We start from the raw sequence: 21,385 nt of genomic DNA on the forward strand, positions 1-21,385 counted from the left end.
CCCCCCCCCAACGAACCACACAGCTCATCAAAAACGTCTTTAGGATAAGAATTATGCTTACTCTGAGAGTGCATGTCACACGCCGGAGAACGCCTCGTTATCGCACACTGTAGGTAGAAATGGTCATATCGGGATTGAAATGCGTGCCTCAACATACAGTGGTTACATTAGTGTCTGCCGCACCGTTTCTTGAACTGCCGGTGTTGTGCGTGCTTTCAGGAATTCAAGAGTCTACAGAAGGGCAGAGGAAGGCATAACTTAAAGGCGGGCAATAAAATCAAAGTGTGTCGTCACCAACACGCACAGGGAAAAAAAGCTCATTTGATAAAACACTGTGCAAGTGGAAGTCAAAGAGACAGAAAAAAATAATCACAGAAAGAGGGAACAGAAAAAGAGTAAAAAGACAGAGATGGAGAGAGAGACAGCCAAAGAGAGACAGCGAATAACTTCCTTGAAGTGCTCGCACAGCGCACAAGTGCCACCTCAAAGCCACCAAAGAAAAATTAATTCCAATTCACACCTCCCCCTTCGCAAGCGCCGCAAGCCGCCGCTCTGAAACGGGTCTTCACGGGCGAGCTGGTCCGGGTCAGAACAAATGATGGCGTTTCAAAACACCGCTCCAGCCCAAACCCAGCCATGAGGGGGTGAGCCGAGGGCGTCGTAGGAGGGCCGGAAGGTTTTACGACTGCGGTAAAGCACGAAGCATCGCGCTCATCACACTGTTAAAAGGCCGAGCGCAGCTGTGTGGGAGGTTCGGGGGAAACAAAAAAACCGAAAACAATAACACAACAGAGAAGAGAGTCAGACTTGCTATTATCCTTGGCGATCAGTTTAATATAGCGCTGTAGGACGGCACGTGACAGACGAGGAGGGCCCATGAGAACGTTCTGGTTCGGAAGGGATGAGATTTAGAAGGGATAACTTCAACTGGTGTGGTCATTTATAAGCTGAAATATCAGAGCATGTCTAAATGTGTAACTGTGTGGGTGGGTGTGTGTGTGTGTGTGTGTGTGGTCGGCGGATTAATAATAAAGGACGACTGAGTGACAAAATAAATGGTTCTTTTACACTGCTACACTGATATTGCTTACAAGCCAGCATTCCTGTTCCTTTGTCTCAGCAAATCACAGCGATGGAGGGGAGGCGGCCGGGAGAACGAGGGGAGAGCGGAGAGCAGGCAGCCGTGTGTGTGTGTGTGTGTGTGTGTATATGTGTGTGTATATGTGTGTGTGTGTGTGTGTGTGTATATGTGTGTGTGTGTGTGTATATGTGTGTGTGTGTGTGTGTGTGTGTGTGTGTGTGTATGTGTGTGTGTGTGTGTGTGTGTGACGAGGACCTGCTAAGTGAGGACCGGCCCCATTTGAGTACCTTTAGAGGACGGAGGACTCCGCCCGCCTTTGCACAGCAGTCCCGTCCGGCCACCTCCAGGTGGCGTGCCCGGCGCTGCAGCGTCAGGAGCTTGGCCTCCAGGTCCTGCAGGGTCCTGCGGTCCCGCATTGAGAGAGGCCTGCCGTCCTCACACTGCACAGGGTGGGTGGGTTTGATCAGACACACTTTCACAACTCAAACGTGCTGTTATTATTCATACCAGTAAAGTGGATCCAACAGTGACTAAAGAATGAGATGCGGAGAGAGGAAAGAAAGCCAAAAATCTCTTGGTTTGCATTAACAAATCAACGCAGGAGCCACACCCCTCCATCACCACGCACCTGTGCACACCCCTCCCCCAGCCACGCACCTGTGCACACCCCTCCATCACCACGCACCTGTGCACACCCCTCCATCACCACGCACCTGTGCACACCCCTCCATCACCACGCACCTGTGCACACCCCTCCCCCAGCCACGCACCTGTGCACACCCCTCCATCACCACGCACCTGTGCACACCCCTCCATCACCACGCACCTTGGATTTGAGCTTGTCGATGCGGTGCTCCACCTCCTCCTTATCCTCCGTGTTCTCGAGGCGTTCGTAGCGGACACTGCGCACGCCCTTGATCAGTGTTAGGGGGAGCACGGACATCCCGTAGGCCTGGGGGGGGACCAGACATCACACGGCAATTACACTCACTTGCCAGCGTCCTGAAAGGCCTACACACTATGCCCCCCCTCTACAACACAGAGACATATGCCTGGACATGTGGACAAGAGTTAACCATGTGCATTAGGCCCTCTGTTTTCCAGGCAGGAGCGTTTGGGAACACGGAGTTTAACTAAATATATATATTTATACATGATACAGAGACAGGGAAAGAGGGTGAGGAAGAAAGGTGAAGACAGTAAAGGAGAGAGAGAGAGAGATAGAGCGAGAGAGAGAGAGAGAGAGAGAGAGTGAGTGGTGCATGCCTGTTTTTACTTGTGAAACTCGCGTGTGTGTGTAGCAACCATTTTGAGTGGTTGTGACTGTGAGTACGACTCCATCTCTGCAGACCAGTTTGCAGCCAAACAGTGCCCCCATGTGACAGCTCTTACCCAAAGAGGAAAGCCAACACGCACACACACACACACGCGCACACGCACGCACGCGCGCACACACCACTCTCATACACCGTGAAGAAAAAAAACCAAAACAAACAAACCTGATATCAAGTCGGGAGAAAGTATGATAATTTAACTGATCACAAAGGCCCTGAACGGTGCAGGCCTCAAAATGCTATACATCTGATGTAATTTAACCACCCTGGTGCACATCAATAGTGATTTCCTCCTTCATGAGGGAGGGCGGGCCCGACGGACTGCCAGACAGCAGAGGCGCCGCTCACCAGTGTGCTAGCGGCCGCTCCGAGGTGTCCGAACTTTAATTAAAAATGAGGACCGTCTTCAATACCCATGTGGAGGCTAATCAATACATGCAGAGAATAAAGGAGACAGTCTGGGGTGTGCACGCACGCTGACAGCACACGCACGTGCACACTCGCGCGCACACACACACACACACACACACACACACACACACAGTGCGCTCAGCCACATATACAGAAAGCACAATTAGACCTTCAAAACCAGCCAAAAACAAGCTTGACCTTTTTTTTTATATCTTCTCGGAGAAACACAGACAAAAAAAAAACTCTGTTCTGAAGCAACTTCTCCATTGCTTTCTTCAGGGCAGAGCAGTGTTGCAGAAGAGTTCTGGGTGGAGGGGGGGTACACGGTGCACTATTATTAGTCTCTGCTGTGGACTGCTCTTATGGGCCCCTGTTGGCCACGCCCCCCCTACCCCCCACCCCTCCCTCCCCATGAATCATGAGGCTCTTAAGGCCAGTGCATGTCCCGAATACCAAGAGCTCATCATAAAGGAGGAATCTGTCTTGCATCCCCAGTGAGACACACCCCCTCTGCTCCTCCTCCTCTCCTCCCCCCCCTCCTCCCCCGGCCTCTCCTCATCCCTCCCTCCCTCCTTTCATCTGCTCGAGGTCCATCAAGCATGAGAAAAATAAGAAGGAGGGAGACGCTCTGAGCTCGAACAAAGCCAGGTGTGCTGAGCGCTGATTGGAAAAGGAGACCAGAGGTGAGACGCTGAATGGAAGGACAGGGCAGAGATGGAGCGCGAGACAGACAGAGAGAGAGACAGAAAACAAAAAGACGATGTAAACAGAAATGAGATTAAAAGTGGGGAGGCAGAACGGCGAAACGGTAAATGGAAAGAGTGGACCGGGAAGCCTGGACTGGGTCCAGGATAAGGGAGGGACAGGGAGGACGGGGTGGACGGGGAGGACAGGGAGGGACGGGAAGGCTGAGGAGACGGAGTAACGGAGAGAGGGATGAAGAGAGCAGAATCACCAGCAGAAAGATAAACAGAGGAAGGGATTAGCTGGTGAGGAAAAACAACCCACGTAGAGGCACAAACCACCCCACACAAGGCTGAGATCTGTCTTCTCTGGGCTTCATGAGAAAGTGTAAGCGTGTGTGTGTGTGTGTGTATGTGTGTGTGTGCGCACGTGCTTAACAAATTTAATTATTTATTTACAGCCATGTCTGGTAATTTTGCACTATTTATGTCTTCAATTATTATTCACTCTGCATCCATGGATTACATTAATATTCTTTAGCTACATTAGCAAAACTTTGACCCTCCCTTGCTGAGAATCAAATATAGTTAACATTACCTCTAATGCATTTGAGATAATCAAGTACATATCCAAATCAAATGTGTTTTTTTTTCTTTTTAGAGTGATTTAAAGGACTAAGTGCAATTATGCAAATACGTGGTGCCTTAATAACCATGGTACATTAAAATAACACCAGCTAAAACACAAATACAAATAACACCTACAGGCACCAAAACAGGAGTTTGAAAAGAACATAATCCTTTAGAAAAGAGCCATATTCACACTGAAAATGTGTAAGGTAGGGGTGCCCTGCTCTTGTTGGCCATTTGCCTTGGGCAGATTAGTTCAGGCCTTAATACAGCACACTGATGTTGAGTTGTTGAAGCCGTTAGAAGGTGGAGCTGTGTGCTCCAAGACTAGGAACCTGAGCAGATCAGCTGAAGGTTTCCAGGTGCATCAAAACCGCCCGCGCCATCTCCACCATCTACGACTCTTAGCAGGTGGAATATATTGTGATTTACAGTCTACAATCTCTGAAGTTCAACCTTGTGTTTGATAGCTTAAGGACCAGGTGTTTCATCTGCTAGAACGCCCATCAATCCTTTGGGTGCGGACACATAGCAAAAGTCGCAGATGCAGTCGGTCGCGTGCTAGCATCCGCGCAAGCCGTAATTGGTTCATCGTAACACTCTCTAATTCCATCATCCAATCAGGGCCGACTTCGTTACTCGGGTGGACGGTTTGTAAGGAAGGGCAAAAGCCACAGTGCGGCCCCAGGCCTGTTTCACTATGCACACCTCAGTCCAGCACGTCTCCACCATCAGCACGACCCCTGGTGACCTTGTGACCCCTGGCACCTTCAGTGAGACCCCAACAACGACCCTTGGTCTTTCGTTTGGAGCTCCAAAGCTCGCTCCGTTGGGGCGTTTGCAGTCAGGCAACGGAGACAGAGTTGGACTCAAATGAAAAGCATGGATGTGATTGGCTGGCTTCTGCCCAAGAAGCAGAGCAGTGTGATCTGATGAGAACGGTCAAAAAGGTCAAACAGGCACAGAAAACTGGAGCCCATCACTTTGGTCAACAAGTGGAATCACAGAGGGGAAAGAATAATGCAACAGACCCACCCACCTCTCTCTCTCTCTCTATATATATATATATATATATATATATATATATATAAAGCAGAATTGTGTGCTTGCACATGTGATAAAGGGCCTCTGCCCAAAACATATGGTCACTCTGCACTCTGTAAATCTCAACTTTGACTGCAACTCTAAAACTTCCAACGCTGAAGGCTGATTCCTGTGGCCGGCCAACACTGCCCGTATGCTTATAGAACCAATTGATTTCAAGGGGACGTGCGTTAAACCCTTGTTTAAGCACAGTCATCCATTTTCAGGGGACTGTAGTTAATTGGACAACCACAGTTTGTCTATGTCACTCACGCACTGGGCAGGCATGTTAGGAATCATGAAGAATGGTGATATGTTTATGTTCAATATGTTTATTCTACAAGGTTTCATTGCATGCGTAAATATCCTCAATATAAAACTGACACAGTTGTGTAGTGCTTGAAAAGAATGGGATGTTTCCCCCCCTATTACTGACAAAGAAAGGAGAACACATTTATTTAATTAAACTGCGACTTTCCCCACTAATCTACTTGTGGCCACATTATAAGCGGTTCCAGAAGTGCCTGTGAGAGCTATGAAAACGGTTCAGTGCTCACGTGGTTGACAACGTCTCCTTACCTCAGAGACCGCAACGGCTCAAAACAACCTGAGTGAATGTCAGCAAGGTCATGAACATCCCAATACACCCCTCCACCCCCGCGCTCAAATGGCAGAGTCAGCGTGTCGGAGACGGACAGTTCAAGGTGGAGGTCGAACAGAAGAGATTACCGACCCCAGCACCTGCGCACACGTCCCCCACGACAAGCCCGGCCTTCGCAGCCGCCGTCTCGGGTCAGAAACGTTTAGCAAACGCGGATGAATCCCACTTATCTCAAAATGAGGTTAGAGGTGAACAAAAAAAAGCCTAAGCTTGGCCCGAAACGAAGGTTTCTGCCGCAGAATTAAAAAAAGGTTAAATAAACACGTTTACGAATGAAGCCGCTCGAGGGCGACCGCATTTAATCTCCAGATTAAAATGTTCTGTGCCTCCACAAAAACTAGAGTTAAAGACACGGCAGGATTCTCTCTTAACGCTGGTTTGCCTATCACGCCTCATCCCAGCTTGCTTTAAACACTCAATTGTGAACCATAGCTCACTCTTTCCCGCATGGTGCAACACACAGACACGTTTACAGCGTGTATCCACACAGCTACAACCGCACATCGCTACACCAGCGTCTCACGTTAACGTGTTGCCTAAAACATCAATAGGCTCATATTACTTCCTTCTGCGTTCATATTGTCACGTTAAGTGCTCGTTAAACCCACCGTTGGTTAAGCGTTTTAAGCTTGAAAAGCCAAAATGCATTTATCGAAGTGATCTAAGTGTTCTCCATGGTGTGGCAAGCAATCTTCTTTTTACTCCAGAGTATTCATCATACACATGAGTCAGCATTGTTTCTGTAAAAGGTTAAAAAAAAGAAAACCCTGCAAAAGCAATGACTCTCTGCACTGTACCGTCAAGCCTTATTGCCACTCTCCTCAAACACCGAGTGTGCGCCACATACGTCTCGTTTTACAGTCAGACAAAAGCGTGAGCCGCAGACAGATTCCCTAACATCCTCTACAAACCGTCCACGACCCAAACAGACGTTTCTCTCATCAAGCAATTTGTGCGTCTTTAGCTAAACAGTGACTCAGAATAAAACGACAACCTTCAAGCGCATTTGTTCCCTTCCACCGAGTTCTGTGAGTCAATAGATCTCAATAGACGAGTCTCTTCTTTCGTCCACTTATTCGTCCATCTCGACATCACTTTAAAATATACGTCCGGTATCTGACAAAAGGACTTTCTAGTGTCTGACATGTAGGATAACTCCATTGCTTTCCTCATCTGACACACCCTTGTATCTGATTCATTACAGAAAATGACACTTGTAGCAGCGCGAGTCGTCTATCATTGGTATGCCGCTACTGTACCCTGCTGTAAGTAGCTCTGGATGAGACCATTTGCCAAACGAGCGAATATAAATGCCAACGGAACCCGTAATTGATTTCAGTTGCTTTATTTAGAAATTAAATTATGCCATTTCTGAATATTTACACCATTATTAAGTCACAAGATGTTACAACTATATGGTTTAAGTGATTTTATGACATTCCTTGGGACCGATTTATTGGATATATCTACATCCGGGAGGCCTGCGTTTCTGAGGCAACACGCACCAACGCAGGTGACCACAGGCAACCTGCGGAACTGGTCCACAAGTCCAGGGAGCTGACCCATGGCCCGCGGGCCTCGTTTGATTGATGCCTGCCGCCTGCATAAACACGGCCTTCGTTCTAGGGCAGAGTCGCAAAGGGCCTCGGTACGGGGAATGGGAAAAGCGGTTCAGCGTGCACGCACTTAGCCCTCCCGCCACGACTGGTTCTCGAGAGCCACCGGGGCTTCGTCAGGTAGGCCGGCTTCATCCGCCTCAGACGAACAGCACCTTGAAGGCCCATTGAGGAGGAAGAAAAGGGGTTAAAAAAAGAAGGGCCTAGCAGGGTGGACACTCCGGCCGAACGTTCCTCGGAGGGTAAAAGGAAGAGCCATCAACCGGGCTAGGAGGGTCAGAAGTGCTCGCTCTTGAATTTGCTTTGAACCCGGACGCCCGCGGAGCCTGCTGTGCAGAGTTTACAGCCCGGCCAGCTGTTTGAATTAGGAAGGAGCGACCATCTCGGCACAAAGTGAGGTGATGAATGAACCTGCCGGGCCGCGGCTTATGTCGACGCTCCATCCGGGCCCCCGTCACTTTGACTCCATTAGGTTAATCGCGCATAATAATAACACACGGGCCTGTAAGATAAATCGCCTGTCACCAGAACAACATGCATGCGACAGGAGTGGTGGAATGACCCGTGTTGGCGGCATCGGCGCCTGATGTTTTTGTCAACAAGACGACACGGGTTCAGAAGGAGAGCAGCAGCACACGCCTGTAACAACGTCCTCGCCAGACACCGTAACAGGGACACTGAGTGAGTACGTCAGACACGCAAGATGCACACGTGTAGATATATAAAAAAAAAAAAAAAAAAGAGAAGACCGCCTGAGAGAGAGAGAGAGAGAGAGAGAGAGAGACAGAGAGAGAGAGCGAGAGAGAGAGATGGGAACAATGGGGTGAGGGGTGTGTGGGCAAACATTCTCCTTTGGGCCGCTCTCAGAGCCTTTCCACCAGCATGGGTCCAGAACCGAGCCAAGAGCGTTAGCCTCCTTACAGCGGCCCAGCAAATCTGGAGGCCTCTTCGAAGCCTGCGCATCTCTCCGGTACATCTCTCCGGGCTGGGGCGACAGTCTGAGCCCAGCTGGTCGCGAAGGCGGCGGTGACAGATGGAAGGCATTAGAGAGCATTACAGCAAGAAGGGTGTTCAGACTTTTTCTTCCGTTCTATCCGGGGCGGATGACGTGCATGTGGCACATGCGGTATACAAGCACATGTAGGATAGAGGTGACCAGCCTGGGGGAGGGGTGGGGCTAGAGGAGGGGCGTGGCATGGGGGGAGGGGTTAACTGCAGGCTGAGACCTGAACATTAGAGGGAGGATCACCGAGATGAAGAAGCCAACCCAGACGCCCCAAATGGACTTGTTGGAGACAACACTGAAACCGATGCACGCCGAGACAAGAGAGCGTGAGTGAGAGTGACTGTGGGTGCAAATAGCAGTTCAAGAGCTCAATACCTGACCAGTTAAGGAAGAAGGTCTGAAGTGGTGAAACTTCCATTACGTAAAGAAAACTCAGAGCTAATTCGGGGCACACACTCCACTCGCAGAAGCATGGCCCCTTCAGCTGAGAGTGAAGATGGGTGGAGGAAGTTGTGCTGCATGCTAGAGCAGAACCTTCTAGAAGTCCACCTGCCCAGGGGTTTTCAAGTCAGACAAGATGGAGAAGACCAGAGTTTCTCATGACCTGAGTAGAGTGCGGGTATCAGCATAGCACTGGCCCCAGAATGAAAACGCACGTAGCCACACAAAACCCCTACATACATCCACCCATCTACTCACTGTGTATGTGATTACTGCCAACATGCCAATCAAGGTCAGGGAGCTGATGGAGAAGGAGAGTGCAGCCAGGCCATCTGGAGACAGAGACAGAGAGAGAGAGAGAGACAGAGAGAGAGAGAGAGAGAGAGAGACAGAGAGAGAGAGAGAGAGACACAGAGAGAGAGAGAGAGAGAGAGAGAGAGAGAGTATATATATAAAGTTCTGGCTTTGTCAGGGTGCCATGTCCCCTATGGACAACATAGCTCTCCATTTCACAGTCATTTTCCCCTTTGTTTTTAAGTCTAGTGTTATTTTGCTTAAGGTCACCCTTAAATAAAGATCATCAATGAATTCTTACCGCAGACAGGAGAGAACGGAAATGTTCCCCAAACAGCTACTCTCAGCAAAAAATGCATATGTTTGTGGGCTGGTACTATACCGTGTATGTTGTGAGTGTGTGTCTGTGTATATCTGTGTGCTTTGGCGAGCTCGGGTGATGACAACCGTGCGTGTGCAGAGACAAGCCAGGAGAGGGAGAAAGAGAGAGAGGGAGAGAGAGAGGAAGAGAGAAAGAGAGAGAGGGAGCGAGAGAGCAGGACAGGATATGTGTGAGTGGGTGGTCTACAGTGGCCTGCCTGTGTTGCAGCAGGCAGAGGTGGAAACAGGAGGAGGAAACAGAGGAGAAGACAGGAGGAGAAGATAGAGGGGAGGACAGGAGGAGAAGACAGAGGGACAGACAGAGGGGGAGACAGGAGGAGAAGACAGAGGGGAAGACAGGAGGAGAAGACGAGACAGAGGAGAAGACAGGAGGAGAAGACAGAGGGAAAGCCAGAGGGGGAGACAGGAGGAGAAGACGAGACAGAGGAGAAGACAGAGGGGAAGACAGGAGGAGAAGACAGAGGGGAAGACAGGAGGAGAAGACGAGACAGAGAAGAAGACAGGAGGAGAAGACAGAGGGGAAGACAGGAGGAGAAGACGAGACAGAGGAGAAGACAGGAGGAGAAGACAGAGGGAAAGCCAGAGGGGGAGACAGGAGGAGAAGACAGGAGGAGAAGACAGAGGGGAAGACAGGAGGAGAAGACGAGACAGAGGAGAAGACAGGAGGAGAAGACGAGACAGAGGAGAAGACAGGAGGAGAAGACGAGACAGAGGAGAAGACAGGAGGAGAAGACAGAGGGACAAACAGTGGAGAAGACAGTAGAAGAAGCCAGGAGGAGAAGTCAAAGAGACAGACAAAGAGACAGACAGGAGGAGAAGACAAAGAGACAGACACAGGAGGAGACAGAGGAGACGACAAGATGAGACAGAGGGCATAACGCCAACTGTCAGATCAGAGGCCAGGCGAGGCATATTGAGGGGACGTGAGCGTCACCACACGCCCCGCCGGGATCCCACCTGTCACACGGAGCTGCAGAGAGGAGCATCCGCCCGTGCGGCCAACCGCAAACGCCTCCGCCCGCTCGCACAGCTGTATGCGGAGCGCCCCCTACCGTCGGCGCACCAACACAACAACGGCAACAGCAACAAACAGAAAAACACCCGCCGCGACTTTTTATCGGCTTCCATCACGCAACCCTCGGGAACATTCCTCCTCGGTCGTCCGAGACGCAGGCACGAGGTCCGGACACGTGAGCGCGGCATCCCGGCTCGCAAAATAACACAAGATAAAATAAAATACTCAGAGGCAAACAAAGGGAAGAATGGAGCGGATTATATACCTGCACTGTACCGGGGCACGTGGGAAGTCTAAGAAAAAGGTGCTTTGGGGTTGGAACATTAGCATGTGAATAGGTGATTCTTTTCCCCCTACGGGCTTTTGTCGAGAGACGCAGCTCAGTGGTGGAGACAGCCGGCAGCCACGTAGCCATTGCACGGCAAGGGGTGTGTGTGTGTGTGTGTGTGTGTGTGTGTGTGTGTGTGTGTGTGTGTGTGTGTGTGTGTGTGTGTGGGTGGGGTGGGGGTTAAGATTCCACGGGGATCGGGCGGGGCTGGGCGCATTGTGCACCCTTATCAGAAGGGATTTTCGGAGCGACAGGTTTCCCGGGCGTATGTTGTTGCGGGGGTGGGGCGGCCCTTATCTCCGTGCGACTGGAGTCCCCCGGGGGGCTCGGAGCCGGCTGGCACCGGGAGATGTTTATTAAGCCAGCTCTTAACCGCACCTCTCCACCACGCCAAGCAGCCAATGATAGCCCCGCGCCGATAAGCGCCCGGACCACTAAACTCAATCTGGGAGAGTCTGGGGTTAGGCGCTTGGGTGTGGCGGCGCTGTAAAGAACTCAGAAGAGCTAGAAGAGAGTTGGAGGGTGGCGGTGCGGTGTTTTTAAGAGCTTCAGTCTGCACGTGGGGCTTGTAGTCTTCTCTCTGTGGCCTCTCAAATGCAGGCCTGTTGAAAGTTGCCACATGCCGCCAAGAGCGAAAAGCATCTAAAAGTTAATGAGGGTGGGGGGGTGTGGCCGGCGAGAGTGGGGGGAGGAGCCTGCAGGGGTGGGGGCAGATTAGGTTTGGAGAGGTCCTGCAACGCTATCTGGTGCTCACATGATGTTATTTCTGGTTGCTTCCTGCTCACCCAGGGTGTGGAAGGGACTCGGCAGGAGGCCAGACGCAGACTGAGAGAGGAGCTGTCTGACTGGGGAACTGCGTCTGAGCTCTGGCAGAATAAAGAAGAGCAGACGAACCCGGCTGTATCCCAGCCGCACCACGCAATATTCAGGTGCCTGTCTGTCTGTCTGTCTCTCTCTCTCTTTCTTCAATAGACCATGGCACTCACGAACCCATCATTGCGAGGAAGGGTTGGGCATTCGGGCCCCGCCCACTGGGACACTCTCGGGGATTAGCTGCCTTACCATCCCCTCCCTCCTCAGACAGGAGAATGGCGGGGCCAGCAGTGGGCCTCAGTGGCGCGGTGTCCGCCGAACTTAGCCGCCGCTTAACTGGGACGTTCTGAGCCATTAAACGGGGCCACCGGGGGATTTCTTCAAGAGCTCTTCAGTTCGGAGGTCCCAGGGCCAAGGATGGCATGCGGGCTTTCCCACGGTGCTTTGAACCACCACCGAGGAAGAAGTGTTCGATTACTGCCCTCCAATCTCTGAAGAGCAAAGCAGTGCCTTCGGCCAATCCGCTGCGACAAAGAGGCCTTCCCTTATAAGATGCGTCACTCCTGCTCTCCGCCCTCCCCCCCCACACACACACCTCTGAGCCATCAGTGAGGGGCCTCTGTTCATTAAAAGCAGGTGACTGGCGGCGAGGGATGTCAGTGACACCTCCGACAGGCCTCGGAGGACACGGGTTCCGTCTGCTCGGAGGGCCCACAGGCCGGCCGGCGAGGCGAAGGCGTCACCCCGGATAACGAGCCGCAGCTCCCACGTCCTCAAACAGCCCGGCGCCAAGCAACCAGGCACGCGGGCGGTGACTAGACTGCAGCGTGACGGGGCATTACCCATCTTCACACGTGGGCTTCAAATGACGCCCGAACCTCTAGACGTGTTTGAACTGGAGGCGAAGGTGGGGGGGAGGGGCACCGCACAGACCCACAGAGAGCAGCATGAGCCAGCGACCTCGCAGCGCGTCGGGCACAAACGAAGAGTTTGCAAGGCGGCAATCACCCATGTCACTTCCTTCAATTAACCTCCTGACTGGAGCAGAGCATAAAGGAACACGAAGAACTGGAGAAAGAAAAAAAGAAGACGGTTCTCTCTTTTACAGTTTGAACTCAGTGGTGAGAGAAGACGGAAGGGAGTCGAGAGGTTGCGACAGGTACGGCCGTTCATCACCGGATCTTCAGGTGTTAACAGGCGCCTGAGAGGATCTAAGAGACGCATAACCCCGCCCCCAAGCCTCTCCGACACGCCCCCCCCAGCACACCTGTGACAGTCACCTGTGACAAGCATGACATCGCGTACACATGGAACCGAAATGAAATTGTGGATTATGTGGCTGCTCTGGCCCAGGATTGGTTCATATAGAACAGTGGCAGAATAAGATGGAAGGGGGGCGGAGCTTACCACTGCTGCCCAGCTCCTCGAACAGGTACTGCACCTTCTCCCACTGGGTGGAGTTCTGCCTGGGTGGAGGCTGAAGTGGAACAAATGCCCTGTGAGATGACAGATTAGCAGAAATTCACCATTACCGTATGATTCAACTGTCATGATTAATACACAGAGTTGGAAATTCAGTCTTAATATTGGAAAAAAATTTTTAAAACCAACCTTAATATTAAAAGCTTTTACATGAGGCACTTAAGTGTATACATGCAAATATACAATGTAGCCCCAAGTGCTAGTAAGGCATTCAAAGAGTTATTTTTTGTGTTTTGTAGAGCACAGATTGCTGTTAATGAAGCCATATCCAACACGCCATCATATTTAGCACTGGCTAATCCGGTAAGCTTGCAGCATAGCACATTATACCCATTGTAATACCGCGTGTTACTGAACCGATAACGATCATGCAACACTATTCAAACACTCACATCCTACCCACAAGCTTTACCTCACATCACATATGATCCTCCAGTCAAGGCCCTAGGGCTCAAGCACTAAAGCATCAGTAAGGACGGATACGCGAAGGCATACAGTAATACAGCGCGCTTCGCATTAGCTTTAAATCTACTGCCAAAACCGCATATAGCACACGGCTGCTTCAATCCACCGTGCTTTGCGCATTCAGAGCTCAGAACGCCCACAGGTGGTGTGGTATCCAAGTCTGGAGTGGGTCAAAAAAAAAAAAAAAAAAGCATATGGCAGAGTGAAAACTCCGAGCCTATCTCCCACCTCGGCCCCTGGGATGCAGAGCTCGCCGGCAGAGCTGCGCTTTTAGAAATAGCCACTGGACAGAAGCTAAAGCCCTTTAAGTGGATTTAAGTACACCGTCTACTTTCCCCACTCTAAATGTCTCTTATTAAAGAGCAGGGACAGGAAAAGGGATATTCTGCCGAACGAAGACTGCGCCTTGTTATTCGTTCCACTGCTTCCAGCGGTTAGGAGCCACAACCGCAGACCAGGTTAATTAGCGAAAATGCCACTCAAAATGACACGAGTGCACACAAGCGTCTACATTAGTAACAGGCTGGAAAGGGGGAAATGAGGATAAGAATAAGAGAACATGGCACCCATGTTCAGGCACCCAGAACTGCTTTTAATGCTTCTTTAAGGAATAATAACTTCCCTTGGATGGTCGAAGGATGCAGAGCTTTATGTCCATTGTACACAAGACTCAATATTCAGCTGTAATATTATACTACAGTGCTGCAGCCAAAGTGTTGTAAACTTGTTCCCCTTGAACGCCAGAACCCCGCAGACCGTGTTTCTGGGCCTGTGTTTGACAAATTCACCCGGCGCGAGAGCTAGACGAGGAGTTGAAGAGTTGGGACCCCTGGCTCGGGCAGGTTCCCCCACAGACAGAAGGTCTGCCAGGCCCAGGCTCTGTCTGGCAAGAGTGCTCAGTCTCACCATCCACAGCCAATCAGCAGAGGCGACGTACTGATGTCTCCGGCTTGATGGGGACAAAACCCATAATGTCCTTGCGCATCGAGGGACCCACGCTACAATCCCCGCCGGTAAACAGGGGCAGCGGGCCACCACGGAAGGGAAAATGGAGGCCAAATTGCTCCTGCCCGCATCCCCGTCCTGACTCTTAAATTAGGCCGTGTCTCATGTCTCTCTCGTATGCCCCCCCCGCTCCCTGATCAAGGCATCCCGTCCTATGAGAGCGCCATTTACTGGTTGAGAGAACATTAAATTACATGACCCGAGGAGCACACGCGCGGTATGTGTGGGGAAAGGGAAATCCATTATGTTTGCGCCAGCGCAAGTGCAGGACGAGCGGCGGGCGAGTAAACCCGAGGTTAAACGGGACACGTGTCACAGGAGCCCAGTCGCAGCAGATCTGTGGATCGAGTCATCTGTTCAGGCGCTTAACGAAGGACGAGGCGACTGCTGCGACTCAAGCTAGGACCGTTAGCTGAGTGCACGAGTCTCGAGCACCTCACAGATCCCCAGGTCCCGGAGCTTTAGGGCTCTATTGGAACTTAACGCCACAAGTGGAATGCAGTGACATTAAAACGAGCAAAATACAACAGTCTTTCCACACCAATAAAGAAAGCCGCGCTTTCAAAAGAACGGACGCCGTGACTCCGTTAAGAGCTTCCCCAAGACATACGGATGTAAAAGGGCGACGCGAGGGCATTTGAAATGATTTAATGTAGAAAATGGATAAACAGCAGTCCCTTTCAAATAAACAAGCTCCCAAAAGGGGCGTGTCTCAGAGCCCTGCACTTACCCAATCAGAAGAAGCGCGGCACAGACGATGACAAACCCGACTGTGTACTTCAAGGCATTTTTCACTTGCTGTAATGAGAAAGGAAATGAATCGACATTCAATTAGGCAATAATGCCATTTGCTGCAGCTGGGACGTGAGGTCACAGTATGGACACGGTGGTACCACATTAAGGATGCACAAGAGGGATAATGAAGGGGCAGATTTATCATGCTCGGTTCACAAAATGTCAGGGTGAGCACAGGTGTTTATCCACGCTGTTCCCACAACAACACACTGGCAGAAAACACAGCCTGGGCACCGATCACTACCTATTAAAATAACATAAAAATTGAGCATTTAACCAAAGAAGGACACAAATAAAGAAATGCCAATTACTAAGATGTCTTAGGAAAAGATACAGCCATAAGAAATAAAGTATATAAAGTCATAAAAACATGCTACGACTACAAGCACCATTTTAAAAAAGTGGATTTTATAGCTTGTATTGTAGAGAGGGTTTACCTTTTATAGCTTATATAAGCTATACTGGTGTGATCCTAAATCATTTGTTAATCTCCTGTTAATGCAGATTACATGTTGGGCCCTCACAATAAGAACTGGGCATTATTTTGTGGAATTAATAGAATCCTTATAGATGCATACACAACAACAAATATTAATATGTGCGTGCGAACGCATCAGACCGAGGTTAATGGCATACCTGACTAAACAGGGCCCATCCTGAATGGGGGGGGGGCTAGAATCCTTGGAAATAAATTGATTTTGGTTTTGAATTTTCATACTGTTATTGCAGCAATAAACAATACGACACTGCATTGTGCATGAAAACAATTCTGCTTATCTGCCTCTTGTTTCCTTAATCCCACCAGCTTCAAAAGGAGAAGTGGTTGATCCGGCACACGCATCCATCGTATAACGTATGTTTGCTATAGAGAGCAGTTAGTGACTGTCCGCATAGTGAAAATGAAACCAAAAACCTTAATCTTAGAATTTAAAAGGGGGTGAATTTAATTCATGATGCGTTTGTTTCAGGAAAAAGATGAGCATAAAGTAACAAACAGTAAATATAGTTATATATGCTAGCATATGCTAAGCTAAGCTAGCTAGCTACATTTGCAGCGATTTGTAACAAATGCGACACACAAGACTTGTTTTACTGCAGCAATTGAGCATTAAAACAGCAGTGTTTCTGCTTTCATAATCCAGCAAAGTAAGTTTCGGCCTGGCAACTAACTTGAAAAATGCACACTGTTGTTCCAGAAGCATCCGCACTCACCGAGGGAGAGACCCTGTTCCTTTTCTAATGCAACTGAGTTCTCCCTAGTAGGTAGCTAATAGGCGTTCCAACTTCCAAGCAACTTCTTGCTGAACAGTTTCAGTGAAAATAGATAGTAATATGTTTCCTTTATTTTCTTGGGAGGGCCTTGGTACATTAATCAGGGGGCCAACATTTGGAAGTACACCCACATGTGCGCAGGTTACTCGTATCTGAAGGAAGCTCTAACTATAGTGCAGGGGATCAATACGATATTCGCACAAAATTTGCTTTGATGATTGGGGAAATTGAAGATGAGTTCGGAACAAAGCACCGTATCTATCCGGAGGTCGTCCTCCGAATTCTGCAGCAAAAGGTTTTGCTCCGAGGCTGTATCGATTGCATGCTTCCACCGTGAATTGGGAAACCAGGCCCTGTTGAACATACGGTAAAGTAGGACAGATGTGGGTTTGGGTTTTTTATTTTGTGCCGTTTTCAGCAAATGCTGCTCAGGAAACAAGCAGCCCTTCGTCATCTCTCTACAACTGAGACTTAGTGGTGCCAGCCATACTCCTGAGATACTGATGAGAGAAAGGGAGTTGGAGTGGTCGAGAGAGAGAGAGAAAGAGACCCTGTCAGCGCTAAATCAACACTACAGAAGAGGCGAAGGCTCCTCAGTATGTAATCTGCACATCACTATACTGTCCTTGGAGACAAATATTTGAAATTTCCGCGAGCGTCCGCTGCTAGAGAAGAAAAGGCCTTTTTTCATATGCTTTGCCACCTCGCCACGGTCCATTTTTTTTGCTGAGGTAGTCTCAGCTCGCGGGAGTTAATATAGGAGGCCTGTCATATCTATAATCAGGCAATTTTTACTAATTTAAATATATCTGTAAGACCTCATTGGTGAAATAGGATTAGCTTAACATTCTCCCCAGCTTTTGATTATGAGCTCCATTTTACCTGCAAGCTGGAAAGGCTGGTGATATTACATTTCGCTATAGGTCGCGGTATTGTGTGGCTATTTACCAGACAATGGGAGCCCTCTTGTGTGAGCCACACAGAAAAGTATTCCCTCAGGGAGAGAGGCCAGACTCACTCAGAGCAGCGGCGCTCACCTCCCGAGGAGCCAATCTTACCGAGCACTTGCTGATGTCATCTTCGTCCTTCTCCTCATAGTAGAAGTAAACGAACGGAATCCAGAAGAACACGCAGAAGAGGATGATGGAGTATAACGCTGTTGGACAGAAAATAATAACGATTAAAAAAAACTCTCAGTCATACCTGCTGAGTGTAACGTCCCTGTTTAATGTCTTCACTCAACTGAGTCACTACAGCGCAGCTATAAAACTAACAGTTGCAATGAAACCCAAGAACTATTGATTAAAACGTACAAAGGCTTTTCGGTTAATCTGACTGCTCTGCTCTACTGAGTCGCATGTTCACTGGAAGGTATTCTGTCACCTGAATATAGCATAATATGCCTGCAAATCTATATCAATCAGCCTATATGAATGATGGGATTATTATTTTAAATCCATCTGACTCATTTGTTTTAACTATGAGCGGTATTTACTATATTGTTTTAATCTTCTTATGGAAACTAGTAAGCTCTATAAAACAGCACTCAGGCATCAAAATGTACTTTAAAATTATGCACATTTGAAATTTGCTAAAATAGGGCTTATTTTTTAGGAATGGAGAACTTTAATCATGAACCCAATTCTGGCTTGAGAGTAGTTGTCCTTAATGGAAGTGCTGGGATTTGACGTTGCTACAAAATAAAAATAAATAAACAAAATGTTAAAGTTGGCTAAACATCATGCCAACATCATGCATGCTGGTCCAGTGTTTGTTGTCCTTCTTTGAGTTATCCCCCAGATCAGGCTACCTGTGGCCCGTGTAAACCCACGGGATTTTTTTCCAGGAAAAAAAAAAGCTACTAACTCTGGATTCACGCAGACAGGAACACTGCAAGGCAGATAATGTTAGCGCCAGCTGACTATACCAGTTTTCAATTTATCTCATTTCATTTTCACCTCAGCAGCGTTTGGTTGTGCTGTACTGTTAAACCTGGGGATGAGGAATGGGGGATCAGGCCCTAGCAGGCTGCAATATTTCAGGCAAGATCTCATTCCTCGTCTCTAACGGATCGCGGCCCGTTGTCGTTCAAAAGGAACGGAGGCCACAGGGGTGGTGTAACATTGCGAAACACGTTTCGAGTATTGTCTGACTGTTCAGGCAATGTATATTATGTATATTCATATCGACATATAGCCATTCACCGCCCCTGGCCATCATATCTCTGCGATGCGCAGGCAGCAGAACCCGAAGACTCGAGATCGACTTTCCTGACTGCGTTTTGCGTTTACCATGCTAATTTTTACCTCAGCTCTCGTCTGGTAAGAACTGCTGATTAGAGAGCAGAATGTGAGTGACGGGGCATGAGACGATTACAGCCTTGGTTTTCTTTCTGTTCAGAGTTGTCTGGCCCGTTTCAGCTTTGGAGAGGATCACCTGGTGCGACCCTGCAAATTGCATGTCTGCATCAGCACCATTCTTCACGACTCTGAGATGGGGCGAAAGCAATGTCAAGGATTATAACTAAAGGCTTGTTCTTCTGAAACCTGATTACCAGTCATTTTACACAGAGAAATTAGATTTAAAAATCACCGTCAGATTGATAACATGGGATTATGCAGCACATACATTGGCAGGACCTACAGACAGAGGCCGAGAGTGATAATCTGCAGTAGTTTCCAAGTGTACATGTTGATTTACGGATGTGAGCACTCGGTAAAGGTGGATTAGCACACTTCAGTGAAATACTACCAAACTTTCAAATACTAGTCTTGGGAAGCCAGTCATTATACCATAATATTGCAGTGTAACTACAGAATTATTACAGTATAGTGTAGCAAGTACCGACGTTTAGCAAGTTTGGTACTATATGCCCTGATAGCCTGTCATGTTTTTTAACGATGAGTTATCTGCATTCATATGCTATCATTGCAGTTCTGCAGTATATTACACTAACAGTGTACTTATTAACGTTATTACTTATTTTTGAAATTTACAATCAACCCCAATCATGTAAGAAACGGTTTTTTTAATGGGAAACTTCATGCATTCGTATTTGGCATTGGCAGACTTTTAAGGTTCGTTGCTTCTATATTAAAAAACTGGCTCGGTACTGATCCAAACCCGCTGTGCTTGTAGCTGCAGTACCAACACTGCAAATGAAGTTGTGCCCCCCAGAGGACTATGGCGCCATGTTTTCAATCACCTTCCTGTCCTCAATTACAGCACGCTGGTTAAAAATAAAGCTAAAGAAATAAATAAATCCTCTCTACAACCATGGAAAGCAATTAAACTGCTCTTCCAAAATGTGGGCATATGTTTTTGTATGATAATTGATTTGAGTTGAGAAGCACCGGTAGATGAAATGAATCACATTGTTTCCTTCAGTCTGAACACGAAGGCTTTTAACATATTAGTGCTGCAACTGTGCGACACCTTTAGGGCATTTGGCAAAGGAGTTGTGGTGGTTGGGGGGAGGGGTGTGAGGGGCTTTGCTTCAAAACAAAATCTAACGCGCTGGAAACTGCTAGCATTGTTTTTTGTGAGCCAAACAGCAGAGATATGGCGATTTTTCGGCAGCTGGTCGAGCACTCGTTGATTGCCTTTTATAGCGCTGTCGTTTGAGATCTTTCTCTTTTTTGTTTTTGCAAAGCAGTGTCAGGTGCCTTGTATCCAGCCTTACGTCTGATCAAAGGGGCTCGCGATGCTCTTCCACACTCGTTCCCGCTGCATAGCCGGCGCTATTTCCCCAGTGGCAGATGACCAGCACGCCCTGCTGCACTTATTTATTTATTTATTTATTTACCAGAGTCGCTGTGTGATAAAAGCGTGTCTGGGGGAAGTGAGCACAATGCACTGAGTGTGAAGCTTTCAGCAGGCTCACTCCCCATTGCAGGGCCGGGCAGCCATGGGGGGGGGGGGGGGGTGTTTCACCGCACCATGCCCGCCGCTACGCAGCCATATGGCAAATGGCTCTCGGATGGATGCCATATGACCTTCGCCCTCGAGCCAAATTACGAGACGTGGGCCGTCTGTAGCGTTCTCGAGGGCGCAGAGGACGGCACCGATACCCCAGGACATATCGGACGCCTGAACCAGTGAACGTTTTTAAATCACGTCACCAACCGATAAGCTAGAGAAGTTTGAACCCTGACCCAGAATCAGTCTCTGTCCTAACGCCAGCCGGCTGCGATATGTCAGGAGCTCCTTGTAAGGAGCTCGCTTGGACTCTCCACCTCTGCATCCGCCCCCACACCCCCACCTCCTTCTGCACGCCTCCCCCAGGAGATGCCTCCACACGCTGCTCCAGCCTCCATTCTCCTCGCTTGCTGCAGGAGTGAGCGTTCTCAAACAGCGCGAGGTGTGATGAACTCCTCCGCAGGAGACGGCATAGCGCCACGCTGCAGGCATGATGCAGGGTTACTTCCTATCTAAACCAAAAGGACATTAATAAAGACCAGTGACTCCAGGAGAGAATCACATCTCCTTCGCACGGTAATGCAATTTGTTAGCACAAGTTGGGAAAGCAACGCTAAACAATGAAGGCGTCTGGACTACGGCGCCCGTGTGCGCCGCCACGCAATCGATGC

The 21,385-nt window shown here is 49.1% G+C and overlaps 1 protein-coding gene and 1 long non-coding RNA gene across 2 annotated transcripts in view; one reads left to right on the forward strand and one right to left on the reverse strand.

Moving 5' to 3' along the window:
- The window catches only part of lmbrd1 (LMBR1 domain containing 1), a 56,272-nt gene that overhangs the window by 20,256 nt on the left and 14,631 nt on the right, over positions 1-21,385 (reverse strand). The window contains exons 4-9 of the mRNA XM_077010704.1: positions 17,855-17,952; positions 15,460-15,527; positions 13,185-13,273; positions 9,205-9,278; positions 1,908-2,033; positions 1,369-1,521 (exon numbers count right to left, since the gene is read on the reverse strand). Coding sequence (XP_076866819.1) covers positions 1,369-1,521; positions 1,908-2,033; positions 9,205-9,278; positions 13,185-13,273; positions 15,460-15,527; positions 17,855-17,952 — 608 coding nt within the window. The remainder of the gene's footprint in view (positions 1-1,368; positions 1,522-1,907; positions 2,034-9,204; positions 9,279-13,184; positions 13,274-15,459; positions 15,528-17,854; positions 17,953-21,385) is intronic.
- On the forward strand, positions 10,297-12,442 carry LOC143518252 (uncharacterized). Its single transcript, XR_013132119.1, has 3 exons — positions 10,297-10,940; positions 11,754-11,893; positions 12,045-12,442. It is a non-coding gene; the product is annotated as an uncharacterized LOC143518252 (long non-coding RNA).

The sequence above is a fragment of the Brachyhypopomus gauderio genome, chromosome 1, assembly GCF_052324685.1.
Source record: "Brachyhypopomus gauderio isolate BG-103 chromosome 1, BGAUD_0.2, whole genome shotgun sequence".
NCBI lineage: Eukaryota > Metazoa > Chordata > Actinopteri > Gymnotiformes > Hypopomidae > Brachyhypopomus > Brachyhypopomus gauderio.